The sequence below is a fragment of the Tiliqua scincoides genome, chromosome 2, assembly GCF_035046505.1.
Source record: "Tiliqua scincoides isolate rTilSci1 chromosome 2, rTilSci1.hap2, whole genome shotgun sequence".
Lineage (NCBI taxonomy): Eukaryota > Metazoa > Chordata > Lepidosauria > Squamata > Scincidae > Tiliqua > Tiliqua scincoides.
The window spans coordinates 196,546,412-196,570,147 of NC_089822.1; the positions used below are offsets into that span (position 1 = coordinate 196,546,412).

The following is a 23,736-nucleotide window of genomic DNA, read 5'->3' on the forward strand; positions in this document are numbered from 1 at the left end:
ACTGTAGGATTATAGTAAAGTGAATATTGTGGAGCTGAGGCTGAGAGGGATGTGGATAAGGCCAGATCATGAATTCCCTGGTTAAAATTCTGCAATGAAGTTCTGATTGTCAAACTGCCTTAGTCACTGTGCTGCACCAGCTCTCAGCAGAACTCTAGACCAGGGAACTCTAAACTATGGCCCACAGGCCGGATCTGGCGCACTGGGAAAACCCTCACGGGCAAAACCTTACTGTTCCATCCTGCAATCTCCAGTCTTCCCCAATCTTTGCAGTAACTTGTGCAGGGCAGCTGCTTCCCCCAGGTAATCAGAGCACAGAGTCTTCTGGGGCGATGGAAAGTGGCTGCCTGGTGCAAGTTTCTCCAAAGATTGGGCAGGAGAACGGAAGGTGGCTGGGTGGAACAGTAAGGCTTCTCCCGAGGGGATTTTCTCCAAGCGCTGTGGGCCATAGTTTGGAGGCCCCTGCTCTTGATTCAGTCAGTAATAGATCCTCTAGAGAAGCAGTAGCTGATCAAGCTACTGCCAGCTAGGTAGACTACCTGACATCCAGAAGTATTTTGCATTCCTTTGGTCTGTTGTGCATTGCAATTGCAGTGTAGTGTGCTGTCTGGTGCCAAATTTGGTTTCTGGACATTGTCTCTCTTCACAAGCCCCCATGGAAAGTGTATTGATCTGTGTGCAGCATCTACTGAAAACTAAAATGCACTACTGCCCTGTACATGGATTCCAGTAATCTGAAGAAAAGGTTTCTGTGTCTTTCACAGCTTTCTGTTCCCAGTTTCCTCTTCCAGTGGGGGGGGGGGGTGATTTATAGCCCAATCCTAATTAAATTTCAGTTGCACCAATGGAGTGCATGCTGAATCCATGGGGGATGGGGCAGGGGTCTGTAGGTCTCCTCGAGGTACATTTGTTCCCTTACATTCCTAACTATACTCAACTGTCATAAAGGGCTGCATAGCCCTTGTTATGATGAGGCTGTCACTCTTGTCTTAATGGAAGTGAGCACTCTTGCACATCACTGGCTACTAGTCATAATGGCTAGGTTCTGCCTTTCTTTCTGAGACAGTTTGAGTCTGGATGCCGGTTGTGGGAGAGAAGTATTTCTATCTTGCTTGTGGGCTTCCCAGTGGTGTGTAGTTCACTGTTGGAAATAGGATCCTGGACTAGATGGGCTTTTGGTCTGATCCAGCTGAACTGTACTTATGTACATCTGGCCTTACCCTAACTTTAAAGCTCTTCTACCTCTTTCAGTCATAGGGTTGCACCTAAGTTTTCTAATCCCCAGCTTACTGATAAATCATTTTGTAGCCCAGTGCAGTCTAGGGATCCTTGATTTTAATATGAAAAGGCACTGATTGTGCAGTGGGCTATTGAATAGGTTAAGTCAGAGGTTCCTAAACTTAGGGCGCAATCCTAACCCCTTAAGTCAGTGCTTTCCAGCACTAAGGTAAGGGAACAAACATTCCCTTACTTTAAGGAGGCCTCCATGAGTGAAACCCAACTGCAGGATGCAGCACATGTCCCATTGCCACTGCTATGCCAGTGCTGGAATGCACTGACATAACGGGTTAGGATTGCACCCTTACTCTGTTACCCTTGGTGTCAGAGTAATTCTCTCACGGTGCCCATTGTTGTACAGTTCTGTCGCTGTAGAGCCTACAGTCTTAGAGACACAGCCAGAATGTTTGGAGCAAAATCCCACAGTGCCCTGTGAATTTGCTGTGATGCCCTGGCATTGTGACACACAGTTTGGGAACTGCTGGGTTAGGTTATTTGATTTTATAGAAAGTAATTTTGTGGTTAAAAGTTAAGGAATCGCAAGGTGATTAGTGAGCATTTTTCCTTTTAGTACTGAAAGAAATATTTTTGTTTGTGTCTGCTGCAAGTCAGCTTAAGCGCCTGTGGGGCACCAGGTGCCTTTTGGGACAATTCCATGAATCACTCAGTTCTTGTGGTCTGCTTTTTTTACACTAAACAGAGCGGAAGCGACTAGGCATTGGTCAGTCCCAGGAGATGAACACGCTCTTCAGGTTCTGGTCGTTCTTCCTTCGCGATCACTTTAACAAAAAAATGTACGAGGAGTTCAAGCAGCTAGCCTTGGAAGATGCAAAAGAAGGGTACAGGTGGGTCCATGTATCTACATTGTATTAAGTGACTTGCATTTCAAAAACAAAGGGCGTGGAAATTAGATTTGGGTCTGACTGTGAATATCTGGGCATCCCTGGACTTTCAAAGGAAACATGAGATGAATAGTTCATCAGGTCTAGATCAAGGAAGGCAGTGAAGCCTGGAAGGCACAGTTAGGAAAGATCTGTGTTGTGGGTGGAACACACAGAGAAGGTAGAAAAGCAAAGGAAGGTGAAGGATGACCATGATGTGATCTTCCAACACAGTAACCTGAGCTTTGTTATTCTGGTTGTTTTGTTAGGTTTTAGCCATTGAGCCCTAGAATAGGCTTTTAGCAGTCGCTTTGGCCTATATGACTTGGCCTTCTAGGTTTGAAGGATGGTTGGGCAGTTGAGAGGTGCAGACGCAGTTGCCCTTCAATCTGGGACATTTGGCAGTCTGTGTTTCTTCAGGACAGTGGTTCCCAGTCTTTCGGAGTCTATGGAATACTGAGGCAAAAATTGGAATCATCGTGGACCACATGCAACTCCCACCCCCTGCACACAAAAAATACAAATAAATTTGTAATAATTAGTGAAGATTTACTAGGTTTATTATTTATAGAGAAGATTATGTGGATTGCTGCTTTTGTTGGTAACTGTGGCTTCAGATGGTCTGTGCCCTCTCGGATGGTCCGTGGGGGAAGCACTTGCTTGGCAAGATGGTGGAAGTGATTGAAGGCTTTTTCTTCCCTGAGAACTTATAGACCACTTCTTAGAGTCTTGCGGACCCCCTGTGGTCTATGTACCACAGGTTGGGAACCAGTGCTTTACGTAATATTTCAGAGCAAGCATACATCCATGTAATCTAATGGAGCATATGGTTTTGGACAAATAATGATGAGATTAGTGTCATGCCCTTGCAGGTACGGACTGGAGTGCCTTTTCAGATACTACAGCTATGGGCTAGAGAAGAAATTCCGACCTGACATATTTAAGGATTTCCAAGAAGAAACTATTAAGGACTATGAAGCTGGTAAGTGGTGATCACGGGTAGTGTCCTTTGGTGGCTTTTCCAGGGCTGGCTTGTGGGGCATGAGGAATGGTAACTAGAATAGTTCAGAGCCCATTGGGTTAAAAGATTGTGAGTCTGTGTTCATTGAACATGTTGGGATTCCAGACCCGTCATCGCAACATGGGTAGTATCCAAAGTTTAGTCAAAGTGCTTTATTTTGTATATCTTAAAATGTTCTGACAGTTTCATTGGATGATCTTCGATTCTAGTGTTATGAGTGAGGGAAAACCTACTCAATCTACTTTCCCTGGACCATGCAACAAATTGCCCCCCCCCCCGGTTTTTCTTTTTGCTGAACAAAAAACCGCACACCTTAGCCTTTCCTTTATAAGGATGGTGTTCCAACCCCCTGTTAATTTTGGTAGCCATCTTCTATACCAGTGGTTCTCACACATTTAGCATCGGGACCCACTTTTTAGAAAAAGATTCTTGTCGGAACCCACCAGAAGTGATGTCATGACCGGAAGTGACATCATCGAGCAGAGAGCTTTTTCACAATCCTAGGCTGCAATCCTACCTACACTTACCCAGGAGTAAGTCCTATTTACTATCATTGTTAAAAGCATATACATAGTAGTCTGTTAAAAGTACAGGTCTGTAACATTTCCCCAAATGCAGTCACATGCTATGGTAGCATCAAGTCTAATATATTAAAAATAAAATATTGAAATGAATGGGGACCCACCTGAAATTGGCTCGCAACCCACCTAGTGGGTCCCGACCCACAGTTGGAGAAACGCTGTTCTACACTGTTTCCAGTTTTATAATATCCTTTGTTAGGTGCTATGCTGTCACTACTGCAAATGTGACTGCACCATAGATTTGTATAATGGCATTGTGATACTAGCAGATTTATTTTAGTTCATTTCCTAGTAATCTCTTTCACAGCCGCTACATTTTTCATTGGGGTGTGCATTCTAACCCAAAAATACTTTTCTGGGTTTGTTACAAGCCATTCAGACCCTATCAGTATGCATATGAAATTGGGACTTTTGAAAGGGCAGTGTGCATCATGCAACACTTGCGTTGAACCTCATTTTCTAGTTCAGAGGCAGAACTCTTCACAGTCTTGTATTTCAGCCGTAGGCTTGGCCACACCACTATTCACCTTAGATGCCAGGTCTTTTATGAACAAGTTGGCTCCTTACCTTGAGGCAAAGTGTTTTTCACTGGTGGTTATAATGTTTGGTGAGGTTGTTGGTATTTCCTGGTTATGGTTTCCAAATCAGCTTTTGCTGAAACTAGATTGTTGATGTGGCTTTTCCCTTTGGGGGGAGGGGTGCTATTCAGTGATGCTTTGGGAAGGATTAACTCTTGTTTGTCTTTTGTCATAATAGGGCAGCTTTATGGGCTTGAAAAGTTTTGGGCCTTTTTAAAATATTCCAAAGCCAAAAACTTGGACATTGACTGCAAATTGCAAGAATACCTCAGCAAATTCCGACGCCTTGAAGACTTCAGAGTAGACGTGAGTAAAAATAATTGTTTTCTCTTTTGTGTGCAGTTTTAACAGATATATTTTGACCAGCTCTGAGGGCAGATCATGTGTATGTACTCCGTAACACCTGATTCTGATGTTCTGACCAAACCATGATTTATATTTTCAGGATTGTACTTGGGGAACGTGCATTCCAGTTCTTTCCCTTGTTACCTGGCTCGTGATAGCATCTGAATTGGGTAAACTACAGTTGTCACAAACCATCATTTGCCTCCAAACCAGAAATGGAAACCCGCTTCAAACCATGTTGTGTGTTCATGGCAATTGTAGCTTGCCCTATTCAGACACTGGTTCACATAAACATTCACCATATAACCTACAAAGGGATTGGAGCATTCAAACCTTGATGCATGTTCTTAGCTGTCAGTCCATGGATTGGCCAAAACATCTCAGCTGGATCTGTAACTGGAAATGATTGGACAGAGCACAGGTTTCCCCCTGTATCTGCAGTTTCACTTATCTGCAGAGCTGCACCCCCCCCCCATTCCTGTTACAGTACCTTTGTTGTTCTGTGGTATGGAATGAAGCACAATTTCTTGCTTAACTGAAGGCAGTTTGCATGCTAGAGGGAAACTAATGAAACATTAGATTGATAGAACAGATCCTAGGCCATAATATGGGGTGGGGGGGACATCTGTACTTGGTCAGAATCTAGATGAATGTTTGCCTGGGAGCTTATACTTGGAGTTTGTAACGAAAGCAAGGCAGGATATAAATGGAATACAGTCTAGTTCAGTGGTTCTCAGACTTTTTAGCACCAGGATCCACTTTTTAGAATGGCAGTCTGTTGGGACCCACTGGAGGCGATGTCATGGGCACTGGAAGTGACATCAAGCAGGAAAATGTTTAGTACCCCCATATCACAAAATCAAATCAAAAGTTTACAGCGAGTACAAGTTTTAAAATTTATTTAAAATAAAGAGCCTTTCTCACCCTCCCAAGCTGATCTGTTAAAAAAAAATTTCCCCAAACATCACAGAGATTGCGATCCTGTCCACACTTACCTAAGAGTAAGCCCCATTGACTTATCATTGTTAAAAGCATAAGAACAGCCCCACTGGATCAGGCCATAGGCCCATCTAGTCCAGCTTCCTGTATTTCACAGCGGCCCACCAAATGCCCCAGGGAGCACACCACATCGCAAGAGACCTGCATCCTGGTGCCTTCCCTTGCATCTGACATTCTGACGTAGCCCATTTCTAAAATCAGGAGGTTGTACATACACATAATGGCTTGTAACCCGTAATGGATTTTTCCTCCAGAAATTTGTCCAATCCCCTTTTAAACATATGCATAGTAGCCTGTTAAAAGTCCAGATCTATAACATTTTCCCAAATGCAGTCACATACCGTGGTAGCATCATGTCTAATATATTGAAAGTAAAATATTGAAATGAATGGGTACCCACCTGAAACTCGTTCCCTAGTGGGTCCTGACCCATAGTTTGAGAAATTCTGGTCTAAGCTAACAAACCAAGTTAAAGGTGAAGTTAAAGGTGAAACACTAACACCACCCAGTGGCATGGTGAGAGATTACAGCTGAGTGGAAGGAGGAGACCCAGATCAACCTGATACATCATCCATTTAAAGGAGTTTATCCTTGTCAGTGGCCTGTTAATTCTTTGCTTTAAAATCTCTGAAAATACTCTAGCCTTCTTGAGCAGGTTAATTTAAAAGTTAGAGTTGCTTTTTTAGCTGGGAAGTTATCTAATGCTTCCTCTGTAGCTGTGTCACAAATGGTATGGTTTGCTACTGGATCGAGTTGTTTTTGTTTCTGCCAAGGACTGTCAGCCCGATATGGGTGAAGAGGACGTCTTCTATTAACCTTTCTATTTCCATGAATATCTTGCTTGTTAACACTATATTATATTACAGTCATCTCTCCACAACCTCAGTCTGAAACCTAACATTGCTAGTTTACTGCCTCCTTTCATTACCTTCCCTTTAGCACCTCTGTGTATGATAGCTATCCCTGAGGGTCACATCTTCATTCTCCTTTAGTGTCCAAGGTACCCAGAGTGGGCTGTTTTCTCCCAATCTCTTTCAAGATAAGACTTGAAAGAGTCCTTTGGGAGGAGACCCCCTCCCAGCTCTGGTCTTGTGAGGGCAATTGAATATTAGTCATAATTTGCAGAGTGAAAAGAAAAGGAATTATAAACTCAGAATCCATCTGCAGGGCTGAGTATTTTGTTGAATATGAATTGAGCATCTTTGAACCATTAATGAATGAGGTAGTCTTTGGCATAACTTCTACAAAAGCAGCAGACATTCACCCAATCCTTAGCACTGGAGGAAAAGCACCTTTGCAAACAAGTATACAGTAAGAGCTGCTGTTTTAACAGTAACGCTTTTTCTAGAATGCTGCTCTTGAGTGATTTCCAAGCATATCTGCAGGGTTGCATTAAGCTTTTGTGTTCAGAGGCAGTATGTTACCAAATACCCAATAGTGGGGAGGGCTGTTGGCTTATTACTTGTAGGATTCCTGGAGGCATCTGGTTGGTTCCTGTAAGGAAGCAGGATGCTGGACTAGATGGGCCTTATAATTTCTGTAGCACTTCTTCAAAGCAAATCATTCTTATTTCACTTAAAGCACTTATTTGAGCTTTCTTCTGCTAAACCTAAAATAACCATTTTGGGATTCTGTTTGCTCCCCCACCCCCAACAGATGTAGAACAAGAGAAAAAGTGCAACAGCATAAAATTGGGTAGAACAACATAGTGTTGAAAAGTGTTTCCTTTTAACCTAACTTGTATCTGAGATGGCAGGCTGAGGGAAAGATTATGGGTTTGGAGAGGATAAGGCTTATGTTTTGTCTGCTGATTCTTTTAAAACTGTGTACAGGAAGTTAGTTCCAGTTTGGAAGAGGAGGCAGAGTTTTGGGTGTTGATTTCAGGTTAGTTGCTGTGTAAATAAGTGGAATCCAGCACCATGTTTCCATCATGTATAGCTTTAGTTTTTGTGCCTGTCTTCTCTCCCAATCAAGTTTTTCCTCCAAGAAAGATTATTTTCTTTGCCATTTCATTTCCTCTGTAGCTTGATCTAATTGGAAAATACAAAAGGTTGGAAGCCGTTTATCTGCTGCAGTATATAGGTGTGCCCCAATATTCAAAGGGGTTCTGTTCTGGACACCACCACCCCCCCACAGTTAACTGAAACCGGGAACACCCCCGACCTTCTGGAGGTGAGGGGAGCTCTGCTCCCCTTGCCTCTGAAGAGTCCTTTGAGCCCAGCAGAGACTTGGAGGGTTTTCACAGGCTTCCCAAATATAAGGCATGAAAAATGTCACTTCCAGTTTCTCTGTGAAACTGTAAGTGATTTTTTTTTTACTGTTGGGCTCAGTCTGACAGATGCCCTCAGCCTCTGCTGGGCTCAGAGGACGTTTTGGAGGTGAGGCGAGCTCTGCTCCCTTCACATCCAGAGGGGATGTGTGCAGGGGTGGGGGCCAGACCCAATACGTAGATAAGCGAATTTGTGGAAATGGCTCCTCCCCATACTCTCTAGATGCCTTTATAAACTTGCAGGCACATCCAGCAGCTCAAGGACACAAGGTCAAAAACACACTGGCCTTTGGGCCTCTTCAGCTTAGAAAAGAGACGCCTGAGGGGGGACATGATTGAGACATACAAAATTATGCAGGGGATGGACAGAGTGAATAGAGAGATGCTCTTTACCCTTCACACAACACCAGAACCAGGGGACATCCACTAAAACTGAGTGTTGGGAGAGTTAGGACAGACAAAAGAAAATATTTCTTTACTCAGCATGTGGTCGGTCTGTGGAACTCCTTGCCACAGGATGTGGTGACGGCATCTGGCCTGGATGCCTTTAAAAGGGGATTGGACAAGTTTCTGGAGGAAAAATCCATTATGGGTTACAAGCCATGATGTGTATGTGCCGCCTCCTGATTTTAGAAATGTGCTATGTCAGATGCAAGGGAGGGCACCAGGATGCAGGTCTCTTGTTATCTGGTGTGCTCCCTGGGGCATTTGGTTGGGCCTCTGTGAGATACAGGAAGCTGGACTAGATGGGCCTATGGCCTGATCCAGTGGGGGGCTGTTCTTACGTTCTTAAATGTGAAAAAAGAAAGGGCGGCTCAAAAAATGCTGGATGTGCCACAGAATGGGAAGTTTTGAGATGGGTGTGGAAGTGCTATATAATTCATTTGATTTTTTTCCCCTGTTTTTAGCCCCCTATCGGGGAAGAAAGTGGCCACAAGAAATACCCATCAACATCAGGAGTAGATGGAAGAAAGCGATACCCATCCCAGTCTTCCAGCAAACCAGTCAGCCAGACCCCATCCAATCAAGTCTTTGTCTCATCCAGCCAAGTTCCCACTTCATCTAGCCAGCCTGTGCAGGAGGATGCCAAAAACCTGAGCCAACCACATGCAGTTTCCACAGCGACTGTGGAAACTCAAACAATGGGGAAGTAGACACACCAGAACTTCTAATGGAAAGGAGGCAGGGACACAAAGGGAGTTGGAATGTGGGCACCCAAGACTAGGCTTCTTGCGGGAGGTGGGAGCTACCCACGCACACGATTTATCTTGTTGACTGGAAAAACGAGGTGATCCAAGTTGAAAGCATCCTTTTCCTCGCTGTGATTAAGTCATTGATTGGAGCCAGATCCTCACATTTTCATGTCTTAGCGCCTTTCAGGGGTAGGGTTGGGAAGGGGGAGATTTTTTATATATATATATTATATATATATCAAGTTTTAAATTATTGATAGAAGAAGTTTTGTTTGGATTAAACCAAAACAATTCTCTGCATCATGCAGCTACGTGATCCAGCTCCTTCTCTTTCCTCTGGACACTGATCAACTATGCAGCCCACTTAGAAAGCTGGAGAGGGTGGGCGGAACAGTTGGTTCCATTTGGAAACTGGCCTTTGACTACCCAAGCCCAGCAGGCACCTCCCATTCCAGATATGACAATGTACAAGGAGTCCTTTGCCACCGTCATCAGTGTCACTTCTCTTATGGCTCCCTTCCATGCTGCTCACCCTTTCCATCATTGACTGACTACTGGAAGTCAACCAAAGGACCCTGGTCGAACATGGACCCACCTCGCATTGGGCTTGCCCAGTTCCTTTTGTGTGAAGGGCAGAACATAAACTCGCACAGTGTCTCCCTGCACATAGGAATGATGAGATGAGACTTTGCTGAAAGAGCTTTCCCTTACAAAACAAAAATCACAAAAAAAACTTCTTTAAAAAAAAAAGTCTTGTTTCTTTGCTTCCTTCCTTGAAAATAATGAGTTGCCTTATTGTGGAGTTGGGAACTTGGAGGCATCCCTGACTTCTCTGAGCAAGTCTGGAGCATGGCATCTTCTTGGAACTTGGGACCATGTTGGTCTCTGCTGTTCCCCTGACCAGTGGCTCCTGTCTGCAGATAGCTGGTGATATCCCCTCTGACCCAGCTGAGGTTGGCGTTGACCCTGGAACTATACTGTTAACATCTTAAATGAATGTTGGTTCAAACTACGTGGATAATTTCCTTCTGGAGGAGGGGGTACTGCAGGGCACTTCAATCTGAGACTTTTGCTATTGTGTAGTTGATGCCAATTTAAATGTATCAACTGTTATTGCCCTTCCTGCAACAGCAACTGCACACGCTATTGCTTCATTCAGACCTCCAGGTGCACTGCCATTTTCCTCCCTCTCCCACCAGGACAGGCCAAGAACCAGCCTGTTCATCTCATGAACTGTTCCTCCCCCAGGGCAGGCAGGCAGATGTGCCAGGAATGGGTAACTTGCACAGAGAGGATCCACGGGGCACTTCCTTGCTTTTTAACGTATGTGGTTGAAGAATGTGTACGCACACAAATCAGCTTTAAAGCAAACAAAAGGTGGGATTTTTTTTGTGGTGGCTTCCAGATCAGAGGCGGCTTGCTGAGTGTTAGCTTTGCTATGCGGGATTTCTTTTCTGTAGGCGCTTTTAAAGACTGGCATGCTAGCCTGCCTTCCTTCCCTGGGTTGACCATGTAGCCAAGGAGGACACCGCTGTTTAGACTCTTCCCTTGCTACAGACACCTTGACTGTTTGCATCCCAAGATCACTTCATGTATTTGGAACCATGTCCTCTCTCCCTCTGTCGTAGGACTTTATACAGAGCACCGTGCTTGACTTGGCTGCCTTTTGGGTTAACTGCTGGAGCCAAGTCCAAAACTGTTCTCAGTTTGTGCCCACATGGCTCTTAACATCTTAAAAGCAACTGGTACTAGAGCTGTAGGAGTGAACTTCAGAGAAGATGGAGGCATATGCATACAGGCATCTTGTATCTGACAACCTGCTTTGTTGTGTCCTGTGTTTTGTTATCTCCCTAGCATATTGGTCCCTGCTCTGCAAGTTGGAGAATTCAGTGGGGAAAGGAAAAACTGACATTACTTGGTCATTGTGCCACCCTGCTTGTCATAACTCTGAAAAGGGATGCAACAATAGTTACAAAAAGGATACAATTCCACTTGCGTCCTAACTACCATGGCTTGGCTCTAAATATTCATCTCCCCTCCCCCCCATGCAAGACACTTTTATGCATGTGGGGGTGGGGGGGCCTCACCAATTCCTCCTTTAACTGGCAGGCCTTGTACCTCTTGAAAAGCTGCCCTGGAGGTTTGCACAACCTTTGGGAGGAGCTTTTGGGGGAGGTGTAGGGCAACTGCTGGAGGAGTGGGCAGGAAAAAAATCCATACACAAGCAGAAGCAATCGTTTGCTATTTTGGATCCAAGGCAAGGATGGGAGAAGAAGAGATGCCTTTGGTGGTCTGCGTTTTAAGGTTTATGTTCCAGGCATGTTTTCCAGATCTTTCATAACACACTGCAAAAAGTGTAGCCATGTCAGTAAAAGGTTCTGTATGTTCTGCAGTTAGCCGTTTAGAGCAAATATTTGTGACTCGGGGTGCAGGGGATCTGATGGTAGATCTGATGGGTTGATTCATCACTCTTGCTATGTGGTGGTACTACAGGTATAGCTAATCGAGGAGACAGGCTTTTATTGCCTAGGATCTATTTTGTCAAGCTAATGTTTCATTTCTAGCTGTGTTGAGCATGTTATTAGTGACAGTTAGTTACAGAGGGTGATCATACAGTTAAAGCACAGCTTGTGGCTATGTAGCTGGATTTTTGTTTTTGCTATGTCAGTTGTGATCCTGTGTTACATCAAGCCTCTAGCCTATCATTGTGTACCATTAAAAGGCATGAGAAATAAAAGCAAGCATTCCATTGTTTGATTGGGTATGACAGAGTACCCTCTGTGATCTTCCTGGATGCATTGCAATAGTAGAACCATTCTAACATGGAACTGACAGTCTGAACTTCACTGCAGGCTTTTGATTATCTAGTTCTACATGCTAAAACTAGGCTGCTTTTTAGACTTGACTGGATTTCAGTTTGAAGAGGCAGAAACAATCTGGGACACTAACCTTGTATATTCACCACAACATGAAATAAGGTAACCAGTGCTCCTGAGACCCCATGACAATTTAGGAGCAGATGTCCAGGGTTGATCCATTGTGAGATAACCAGCGAACTTCTTTTTAAGCTTTCCTCTGAGGAAAGAAATAGTGGTGGAAGCCCACCCTAATGGTTGTTAATCCCTTAAACCGGACCAGCAGTGGCTTGTCTGTTTCACATAAGGACCCTGGGTGATATGTTGCTTATCTCTGCTGAAGAATTCAAGACGCAAGAAACTTTATCAATGGTGGTGCAGAAGAACATTTCTTACATAGTTAGCAGATCTTTTCAGAAGGCAGGGATAGATAGCACATAGGAAGTAAGAAGCTGGTTTTGACAGGACCATAATTCCTATAAGAATGGGCGCATCATTGTGTCCAGTGCAGCTATTCCTGGATATACCATGTGGTCTGACCACAAGGTCCTTATCTGCTGTTCAAGAGACAAGCTTGAAGATGCTCGCTGCCTAGTTTTTTGCATCCTTGATGGGTCTGAGATGGCAGTGGTATGTGTTTGTGGACATGTAGCTGTCATGTATCCAGTGCCTTGGCTGCATAGTGTCAGAAGGTCATGGTTATGGAACTGACCTATATCTGTGGGGTATACAGTTGCTATGTACAGGAACAGTTCGGTAGCTGATGCTTTGCATGGCCATTGGTACAGCCAGTCTCTTTTCCTCATCCATATTTTGTTATATATAAAAATGGGGGGAGAAGATAGAGCTTCTGGCTCAAGTTTTCCCAGCAGAGATGATGGATCTTGCTACTCTTATCTTTTTTGCAAAGTGAAAGGGATTCCCTACATTGTAACAGTTTTTGTTTGTTTGCATCTTTGTTGTCAAATGGACCAAGTTCAACAAACTTTGGTCTCTGATGCTGCAGTGGTTGTACCTTCTGAGAGTTCCTCAGTTGTGTTGTGCTTGTGGAACCACCTGCTATTGCCTTGTGTCTACAAGCTACTGTCAAAGCAGTACATCCCACTGGGAATTCGGCTAGTTTGCCTATCTTAGACCAAACATTGTCTAAAGAGTCTATCTCATCCTGGATAGCTGGTGCCCTTGTCCCCTTATAGGCAGACCTTGATGAGGGGCCCCAATTTGGTTTAGGATTTGACAGTGAAAGTAAGTGACCTTTATTATTACTAAGTGTTGGTGCTCTGTCTGTCCTAACCCTTTTTGCCCCCTCCTGCTCCTTCTCCCACCTTTGCTTTATCTGCAATTGTGGTATTCTGTCAAGGCTCTGCCCTTGCCTGTCTTGCTTCTGATTGGTTGACTGTACTGTTAACACATGGCACAGTAACCTGAAGTACTCTGCCATACAAAAATGTCATGGGATGGGAGATGTCATTCATGCCTTGCTCCATTTTTCTTTTTGGTTAAGCAAAAACAATGTTAATGCACCAAACTCTGCTGCACCAAACTCTATATTACTTATAGCTCCTTGTGGATCCTCTTCTAAAACTTGGATTTGTCAATATCTTTAAAATAAAAAGCTAGGTTTTTAGAGGGATGGGTAGCTTTATTAAATGCCTCAGTTTTTTAAATTAATTTCATATATGAGTGGTTTTATGGGGGGTGGTGGGAAACTTCATCTCAGCAACATGGGTTGGACAAAGTGTTTTTTAAAAAAAATTCTAAGGATAACATTTCTGTTAGTTTACATTTTCACTTTCTGAAGACACTTGAACATAGGACCGCTGTGTCTGTGATGAGGACACCTTATGGCTGGAAGCATGGAAAGGCTTAAAACCATTTGTATGTGGTTTTACAGACTATGTTCTTCCAAGTCTGATGGCCTTCTGTGGCCCTCCTTTATTTGTTTCCTCAATGGTATTGTTCCTGCATCTATTCATCCTCCCTCTCACAATATAAAATGTTAGAACAGCATGGTGGCCTGGGCCAAAGACATCCCTTGGTCCAGGGATTTTAATACCCTTGGCAGAAATTTGTCCGTCAAAGCCATCCTGCTGTAGTAGCATTGTGGCTGTAGAACAAGAATGACTGAATCCTCTCCTCCTGTTGATTTTTGCCCCTGCAGTAGTGCACTACCGTGATGGTTGGGATCTCCAGCCTGTGAAACTGTGACTCAGAAGTCAGCGCTGAGCTTTAAATGTGAGGGTTGGAGTTCCATTTAGCGTGAAATCTGTCATAAGCTGCTAAAAACTTTGGATAAGCAACCTGCAAAAGATGCAATGATTGTTCTGTATAGATGTCTGGCAACTTGGTCACAGTAGAAAAAAAACATTGGTTTGTTTGGGTTACTTTCTCTCCCTGAGCAGGTAGAGGGTGAGTGCGTGTGTGTGTGCGCGCTCTAACTTTTTCTCTTTTGCTAAAGTAAAACAACCCCAGAAGTGTTGCAATCATTTTCAGCTGTATTTATTCTTGAGGTAAACATTAAAAACAACTGTTACCTTATCACCCGGGAGGAAATTATCTTGTTAATATGGCCGACCATACACAATCCCATATCCTGTTAATAGTATGTAATTCTTAACCCATGTGCTAGGATCATCATCACATTTGGGGGGAAAAAAGAAAGAGGAAAAAAATGTAAAATACTTGAATGAGAGCCTGTATTATAAACAGTAATATTATTCAGAGTATCTGCTTTCTAGGCTGATGTGACTCATTATTCTAGTAGTGCTTTAGTCCTTTGTAACTTGTGGTAATTATGCTTTTTCCTTTTTAATACAAAAAATGTATAAAAATAAAAACCTCAAAAGACAATGCTGTTTGGACTCTTTTTGTGTGTACTCAGAGGCTGTTTCCACCATAGACAGTCAAATATGGAACTGTGAGTCTACGAAATACTGGCATGGCATGCTTACACAGGTAAGTGTGAACAGAGTTCTATGATGGTAGAGATGGGGCTAGACATAACTGCTGTTTTTAATAGCAGCTTTACGTTCCACTCGGAATCTTCCACAAGATTTCTGACTTAAGAATAATAAGCAAGCCTGCTCTGAGGCCTAGTTCTCACAAATCCTGATAAGATGGTCAGCTGTGTCTGGTAGGAGGAATTTCATGATAAATATTTCTCTATTTTTTTAAATCCATAATTCAGCATAATTATAGAAAATAAGATGTTAGAAAGATGAAGTTCTAGCATTATCCCCAAAATAACTGTTTTCAGCATGCAGGTGTCTGGGGAGGGGGAGCATTCTGTCATGTAACCCTTTAGATAGAGTCCGAAATGGCAAAGATATTTAACCCCCTCATCCCCTAGTTGGAAGAACTAGGCCCAAATGAGATCAAAGCACAAGAATAATTTGTTTTTAACTACACCATTGCTGCATTCTCTCATTTTCTGGTTTTGTGCCACTGTAGCACAAGACAGATTGTAGTTCCAAATAAGTTTTATGCCTTGCCGTTTATTGCTTAGTATGAGCCATCCTAGTATTCTGGGATATGGCTGTAGGAGATTTCAGTCCCTACAGTCGTTACTGGCTATCCAAGGCTAAACAATATCAATAAACAATGGGTTGCTTTACTCCCAATTTTAGATGAAATCTACCAGAAAGCCATTGCTTGTGGTTATCAGAATTGGGGTGAATTTCTGACTTGCCAAAATCTGAAATTTTTTGCAATATTAACTACGAGGGTCGCCCAGAAAGTAATGCACCACATTTTTTTTCTCCGCCTACAGTAATGGTACGAATGTGAAACTTTAGATATACATTATTTGAATTTTCAGGAGTGCGCACACAAATTTTTGGTTTCTTCAGACAGATAGCGTAGCTGCAGCAGTGTTTCGAAATGGCGTCTGTAAGTGATGTACGTTACAAGCAGCGTGTCGTCATTGAATTTCTCACTGCGGAGAAAGAAACTGTTGAACATTCACAAACGTTTGTGTACAGTTGATGGAGAATCTGCAGTCGACAGAAGTACGGTTAGTCGCTGGGCACAGAGGGTGAGGCCATTAGAAGGCGGTTCGGCAGAGCCCCAAGATTTGCAGTGTTCGGGGCGGCCATCCACGGCTGTCACGCCTGACAAGACGCAGCTTGCTGATGTGCTCATTCGCGAGGACCGACGCATAATGACTAGGCAGTTGGCGCTGAAGCTGTCAATCAGCAAAGGAAGTGTGGATGCAATCATCCGTCCTCTTGATTACTCAAAAGTGTGTGCACGATGGGTTCCGCGCTGTCTTACGGTGGACCACAAATCTCTCAGAAAAAACATTGCTTCTGAGTTGCTGAAACGTTTTGAAGATGAGGGGGAAGTGTTCTTGTCCAGGATTGTGACAGGTGAATGAAACCTGGGTTCACCATTTTGAGCCCGAAACAAAATGACAGTCGATGGAATGGCGTCATCCTCAATCTCCACAGAAGAAAAAATTCAAAGCAACTTTTTCCGCCGGTAAGTTCATGATCACTGTGTTTTGGGACTGTGAGGGCGTCATACTCATTGATATGATGCCAAGAGGCAGCACCATTAATTCTGACGTTTATGTGAAGACTTTAACCAAACTCAAGAAGCACTTCCAGCTACTTCGGCGCCATAACAACCCAGGTGAATGTTTGATTCAACATGATAACGCTCGGCCTCACACAAGTTTGAGGACTTCGGAACACATCACTAAACAGGGTTGGACTGTGTTACCCCATCCACCCTACAGCCCTGACCTAGCTCCCTCAGACTTCCACTTGTTTGGGCCATTAAAGGATGCCATTCACGGAAGACATTTTGAGGATGACGAAGAGGTGATTCGCACAGTGCAGAAATGGCTTCGTGACCAGAACAAGGAGTGGTACTGACAGGGCATACATGCCCTTGTGTCTCGCTGGAGGAAGGCCATAGAACTGGACAGAGATTACGTGGAAAAATAGGGAGTGTAGAAGAAACATCATTCTTTCTTGTGTGTAAGTTTCATTGTGTTCAATAAATGTTGAAGAAAAAAAATGTGGTGCATTACTCTCTGGGTGACCCTCGTATATCATTTCTCGGTCTAGGCACAGCATTGTATGTATTTGTCACATTTTTGTTCTGAATCATATGCTGTTTACAAAAAAAGATCCAAGTAAAACTCATTTTAATTTCATTTGTTCATTTATAAAACTGATTTTTTTTGTCTGAAAATGCGTAAAATATACCACGTGGCCCTCATACTGAAATCAGTGGCCCCTGACCCATACAGTGGACATAGAAGTTAGCTGCACTTGGGAAAGGAAGGGAGATTCATTCAGATTTCTTTGGAGAGTCAGGGATGCTTTCTGTAAGGGGTGTAAGTCCCAGCAGGACAAAGTGTCGCTCGTAGGCTTTTGACTGCCTAAATACTGTGTCTGTTCCATGCAGGCGGTCCAGTATCCCCAAGACCCCGTAACACTGATTGAATCTGGAGGGGAAGGACAAAGAGGGGGGAAAAACAATGTTATATGTTAACATTGGCATAATTAGCCATTTCCCCACATCTAATCAGTAGTCTTTGCACCTTCATGCAAATTTGCATTTTGCCATCTGAAAATTTGTCCAAACTAAACTGCTTTTTTTGTGTAAACAAATGGGTGGGGTTCATCTGGATCTCAAGGTAAAAGGGTGGTGGCAACTGTGTGATTCACACAATTCATTTTAGCCCCCTGGTCCCCAAACTTTTTATCACCAGGACCCACTTCTTAAAATGATGCTCTATCACAGGACTTTCCAAACCTCAGCCCAGGGGCTGGATCCAAGGTTTGGGGAAAGCCCTTCACTCCATGAGCAGAGCTTACTGTTACACTTCTGAGCCACAGGTATTCTCAGTAGAGCTGGGCACTGGGTTGCTCTGGGCAGGCATCCTGTTGCACAGCATTCTGGGATACAGGGCAATAGATGCAACTGCCAGAGCATCCTACTGAAAATATATGTACAGAAAATATAATGTACTGCAACTGTCAGAGCATCCTGCTGAAAATATATCTACTGAAAATATATGTGGCACGGAAGCGGAAAGTAAGCTCCAGTCTGAATGGGCACTGCTTTTTTGACGGTCAGTGGTCGTGAGTTTGGTGACTGCTGCTCTCAGAACCCATCTAGGTTCACCAGACTTTTAAAAAGGGAAATCTGGAAATAAATATTTTGAGTAAAAATACCAGAAAGACCCTCAGACAATCATCTCCCTATACAGGTCCAACCTTGTTATACACAGGTTTTTTTATACAAGGATTTGACTCAACACAAATGGCCACTGCAAAGAGAAGGAATGTGCTGATCCCTGGAGAAGGGAAAAAATGCACCCCTTTAAAATGCTTTTCTTACTGTTGTAGAGATTTTTATCTCAACATGATGAGAAGGGCCCTTTAATTTAAAGGAAAACAGTCCTTTACAGTAGTTAGAGAGAAGGCAGCCAGCTGACAATCCATCAATTTCTCTCCAAGGGACCCCCTCCCTTCCTCCTGAACACCTGAAAGAAAATCCTTTCTAAGTTCCTGGAGAGAGACTGATTGTTGAATTGTTGTCTTAATGACTATCTTAACATCACAAAGGTCAGCAAGGCTGTTTTTAATTCACCTGAGCAAAGGCACTTTGTTTTTTAAATTGATTTGCTATAGTTCGATTTTTGCCATCCACTTGAGTTCTAGGAAAGGAACCCTCATGAATAATGACACTCAACCTGTATTTACACATGCTTGCAAATTGTAGGAGCTCAGCTCCTTGCATGGCAGTTAGCAGCTATCTTGCACACTGCAGGAGCTGAACTCTGCAGGGTAATTAGCAGTATCTGATTTTTGAAGGGCCTCCGATCCTGAGGAAAATTAGCTCACTCGAGAGGTTGGCCGTCATGCTGAAAGCAGTTGCGTCGGGCCAGCACAGGCTCTAGCAAGTCTCCAGAGGGCCAGAGCTCATTGGAGAAGGGGGGGAGCTCCCAGCAGTCTGGTTTGGAAGTCCTCGAGGACTGCAAGTGGCCCTAGGGCCCTGTCCTAAGACATGCTTTAATTCCTGTGTAATTGTGTTAATTGTTGTAGTCTTTTTTTATATTTTCTGTTTTGAGGGACTCTTAATTGGAAGGGTGGGGTAGAGCTGTGGCCTGGGGAAATGGATGAAAGGAACACCATATATTCTTGACAGCCTGAATGCTCTTATCTACAAGCACTGAGGTTATATATAAAACAAAATCTGGTTAGGTCAAAGAGCTTGTTTTGAACTGATCATTTTTCAGTGTTGAGATTTAGGCCATAACAGTGGCTGCGAATAGATTATGTTCTTAGATGCACCACCCCTTCCCTTCCCACCCCCATACGTACAGGTGTGTAAGACTGGAAGAAAGGGAATACTATACATGTAAGAGAATAAAGTACAATTACTTGACATGATGGAAATCGTGGAACTCTGGTGAAGGCAGGAAAGGTAAATGGTAGCCACAGTGTGAGATTGTGGTAACCAGAAGGGCAAGACATAGCCATACTGAGGTTGAAGTAATGTGAGATTTCAGGAGGACTGGGCCCATCAATACAGGCAGCAGGTTGGAAAGCTGAAATTTCAAACACAAAACCCATATGTTGAACATATGCAAATCTAGACAAGCCCCCTAAGCCAGTCCCTGCTGGAGGATATAGAAAATGCAGCCTAGGTAAGAGTATGGTGAGCTAACATGTGTTGTATTTATCATTTTAAGCTTTTGCTTTTATTAAATTATATTAGGGGAAATGGTGGGCTATTAATCTTTTAAATAAAATATTTTGAGGATGCTTTAACAGATACATTACATGACCAAATATCTACTTCCTGATCTAGCTACACTCTTCCTTTTAAAGCATGTTTTCTAGCACACCTATGCCTCAACCCCACTCCTACTTTATTGTCACTTCCTCCACCTCCTTGGCTACTGTTTCAAAATGGGAAGATTCCAGCATCCTTTTGCCCAGTCTAGTTGAGTAAGCTAAGCTAAGCTGAGTAAGCTAAGCATAGCTAAGCAATGGAGGCAGCAATGATGAGGGAAGGGGGAATGTTGTCCTATGCCAGACACTCCAGAAGATGGCAGCAGCCCCCTAGCCCCTTCTTCAGCGCAGGGACCAAAAAGCATGGGATCCAGGAGAGTTTCCCGGATTCACCCTATCCAAGGAACAGCTGGGCATGGGGCTTGCCTACCTTTGACCTGCTGCTTCTGATCCCAAAGACTCTCCCAGTTTTGCTACTGTAGCTGTACCTGTAGCCCCTAAAACAGCATGCCCAGATAAAGCTTGCTTTGCCACAGTTTTTGAGGCTCAATTCTGTTCCCCCCTTTTTTTGCTGAGGTACTCAAGGCAAGTTCACTTGGAATTGCACTTACCACATGCTCTACTGGATGAGCATAGAGGCTGACTACGCCAACAGGTGCAGTCCATTCATGATGTTTTTTGTGTATATGTTTATAAAGGAGAGGATGATGAACAAGCCTGCAGAGAAGACGCAGAAAAAAAGATGTTATGTTTCACATTTACAACTGGGCTGAATATTGGGTTTCAGAGGCTTCATAAATGGGCCCAAAATACAACTAGGGGAAGAGAAGTACACCAGTATCCCATGCTGTTTGTGCAAATGTGGTACATACTCTTTCAAGGGGTAAGGCAGGGAGGTATAACTTAGATTGCCAGATTTTTAACAGGCTGGTCAGGATATAGTATCATGAAGCCAGCATAAAGAGCCAAATGTGTTCCCTTGGTATCATGCGTGCCTTACCGGTGAGAATAATAGAAGAGGATTTCCTCCACCACTGTAAAGATGGACAGCTCGACAAGAAGCCAGTGGAAAGTGGGTAGCTGCAAACTACATGGCTCACCCCTCCATTTCACGATAGGCCAAAAGAGCATCGCCACTGCCACATTGATAATGTAGCTGTTGAACAGAACTGTGCGGATAGCACTGTGCAATTTGTCTCTGTCAACCTAAGGGAGAGGCAAAAGGAACCTGCATCAAAATGTGGAACTGTCATGCCCTATGCATGAGAAACTCACCACTGGTGTAAAAGTTGGAAGAGGATTTTTCCCCCTAATCGCCTAATAAGAAATCATTCAGTTTTAAGTCTAGATTTCTGTGTAAACTTCTACATAAAGTGGGGAACACTTAAGATTACTATCTCCAGTATTTGTGCTTTCTTTTACAAGCAGTTGAGTTTCTTTGTATGTTGCCCTCTCCTGACTCAAGGAAAACATCTGCCCCACTTGTGGGCAACTCCAGCATCCTGCTTGGTCCAGTAGACTACAGATAAGCACCCAGAGTAAAGGGGGGAATTGGCCATTTCCCTGCTATACAATTCTTCCTGGCTTAAAGTCTTCCCTTGTTTAAAAGGTAGTAATGTTAATGCCCAAGTTTTTCTCTGATTTCTTAATACTGGAGAATATGAAAGCCTACAATATACCCTTGGTGCCTGTGCAGCTAAGGCTACAATTAATACGAGGGAAAGTAAGCATTATGCTGAAGGAGGGTATAGCAGTGCTCTCATGTACCCTTGTGGGATCGGATATTTTGAGCTAGAGAGGAAATGGAAGAGAGAAGACTGAGTGCTCAGCCCTTCAGTTTTTCCCTGAAGCCTCACTCCCCCAAGCTGTTCCAACCTCTGTTGGGTTCAAAGCCCATATTTGAGGTATATCCAGAACATTGGCAGGAATCAATCGTTAGGAAGGGGGAAATAAAAGTTTCAGGGAAAAACACTGGCCAAGGAAGGGTTATGTAGTCCTCGTCCTTTTCAGGCCAGTTCAGAGTTCAAGGGGGTTTGGGGATTGTGTTTCTTGAAGTACAACCTCCTCACATCCCCTTTTTTAAAACTGAGGGGCCTTCCTGGGTCAGTGACGGTATTGTACCATAGTCTGCCATTCAAAGAAAAAAATCCATTGCCTAAAGATGATCTTTGAATCCTATACTGTTCTTCAACAGTGTTTGCACTGTCTCACTGGTGGTTTTTTGTTTTTGTTTTTTTAAATCCTTCTAGACTAGTTTGCCTGGGCTGGAGTCATTTTATTAAGAAATACCTGAGCTAAAATGGCTGCAACAACCTAGAACAGTGATTCATTGTGTGTTTCTGTGGGAAGCACATTCCTAGGTTCTGGCTTGGTTGGATTACTTGGGGATTATTGCATAGTAGTTGCTGTTAATCTTGCCAACAAGCATAGACATGCTGATTTATCTCAACTAGGAAAAGGCAGTTTTTGCTTCCTCAGAACTTGGCTCCACCTTGTTTATGAGAAAACTCAGCAGCATTTCCTTCTCATCTAAATTAGCCACTGAAAAATATTTTCAAACTGACTCCATTCTGCTTTGGTTATTGCCTAGTGCTGGTTCATTGTTCCAGACAAACAGAAAAAAAAACAACTTTGTAGGTAAATTTGCTATTAGCATAGCTGGGCCATTATATTACTACAAACACAGCTTCAGTGGCGTGATTTGGGATTTACGCCAGCTATATACCAAGGGGGGAAAAGTTTCCCTATCCTACATACAGTATGTGTTAACTTGCAGCATAATCCTGTGTGTGACTATTCAGAAGTAAGCCCCATTGAGTGCAATAGGACTTACTTCCAGGTAAGTATGCATAGGATTGCAGCATTAGTTTAGTTAGCTTTCAACCTGCCATGCATTATGGTCAGGCCATGTAAACAAGCTTAGTAGAGCCTATTCAAATATTCAGAAGAACATGGTAGCTCTCCTGCAGATGTTGGCCTTCAGAGCACAGGTAGGAAATGTCATGTTTGAATATTCCCTTGCTCATATGCAAGGTGTGTTTGAAATGAGAGGCCAGAGAATTGCTATCTAAGGTACTTCCATCCCAGAAGCACTGTATCATGTATCTTTGAAATGTGTGACTTGTAAGTAACTAAGGGTGCAATCCTAAGCCCTTATGTCAGTGCTTTCCAGTGGGACATGTGCTGCATCCTGCAGTTGGGTGTCACTCACGGAGGCCTCCTCAAAGTAAGGGAATGTTCCCTTACCTCAGAGCTGCATTGCCTCAGAGGAAAACTATTGCCCATTTTCAGTGGGCAAGGGATGCTGGGATCACATAAACCCAAGAAGTCAGCTGATGGATGATTGGCAGCATAGGAGGAGGGACTGGCACAACTTCTGCCACAAAGAAAGTTCTGAATTGCAGTAAGCATGTGGTCACAAAGCCCACAGAGGTACTTTCCCACAGCATAAGTGAACATTTTGGTTTGGGCCTAAGGCCAAATTATCCCATATAAGGTTGCAATTCTAAGCACACTTACCAATTCTATGCTTACACAGAACTTTCTTTGTAAGCTTACGCACATTTGTAAGCACAAACATACACAGTGGAACGGACTTCTGAAAACTTGTGCAGCTGGGTACCAACTTATCTAGTAGTTTTCTAATTGACTTACTGGTTGCCCACCAATTAATTGAAGGATAAGAATCAGCAGCATCACTACCTTTCCTTGGACCCAGTGGTATTAACCCCAGTGAATGCATGCACCCAGAAGTAATTGGTGATGACATAGCAACGTTTTCCCATGACTACCAATTAGTTTCAGTATGTGAGCTGTTGCGGAACTAAAAAGCTACTTGGCCCAGTCACTTCTGCATGTTTCATAAATAGGAAGCAGCTCAGAACACCCGAAGGCAAAGAATGATGACACTCCTCAGGGTGCTTTGTGTTCTCGCAAGCTATACTAGCAAGAACACAAAGACAACAGATGGAACAAGACCACC

The 23,736-nt window shown here is 43.5% G+C and overlaps 2 protein-coding genes across 10 annotated transcripts in view; one reads left to right on the plus strand and one right to left on the minus strand.

Annotated features, from left to right (window-relative positions):
• Positions 1 to 14,843, plus strand: part of LARP1 (La ribonucleoprotein 1, translational regulator) — a 92,617-nt gene extending 77,774 nt beyond the window's left edge. For all 5 annotated transcript variants that reach the window (XM_066618304.1, XM_066618305.1, XM_066618306.1 and 2 more), the window contains 4 exons: positions 1,979 to 2,123; positions 3,032 to 3,141; positions 4,518 to 4,645; positions 8,861 to 14,843. In XM_066618304.1, coding sequence (XP_066474401.1) covers positions 1,979 to 2,123; positions 3,032 to 3,141; positions 4,518 to 4,645; positions 8,861 to 9,106 — 629 coding nt within the window. In that variant the 3' untranslated portion in view covers positions 9,107 to 14,843. The remainder of the gene's footprint in view (positions 1 to 1,978; positions 2,124 to 3,031; positions 3,142 to 4,517; positions 4,646 to 8,860) is intronic.
• Positions 14,483 to 23,736, minus strand: part of FAXDC2 (fatty acid hydroxylase domain containing 2) — a 28,048-nt gene continuing 18,794 nt past the window's right edge. For all 5 annotated transcript variants that reach the window (XM_066618313.1, XM_066618309.1, XM_066618311.1 and 2 more), the window contains 4 exons: positions 20,755 to 20,960; positions 20,366 to 20,471; positions 19,401 to 19,567; positions 14,483 to 17,455 (listed from right to left, as the gene is read on the minus strand). In XM_066618313.1, the coding sequence (XP_066474410.1) occupies positions 17,299 to 17,455; positions 19,401 to 19,567; positions 20,366 to 20,471; positions 20,755 to 20,960 (636 nt within the window). In that variant the 3' untranslated portion in view covers positions 14,483 to 17,298. The remainder of the gene's footprint in view (positions 17,456 to 19,400; positions 19,568 to 20,365; positions 20,472 to 20,754; positions 20,961 to 23,736) is intronic.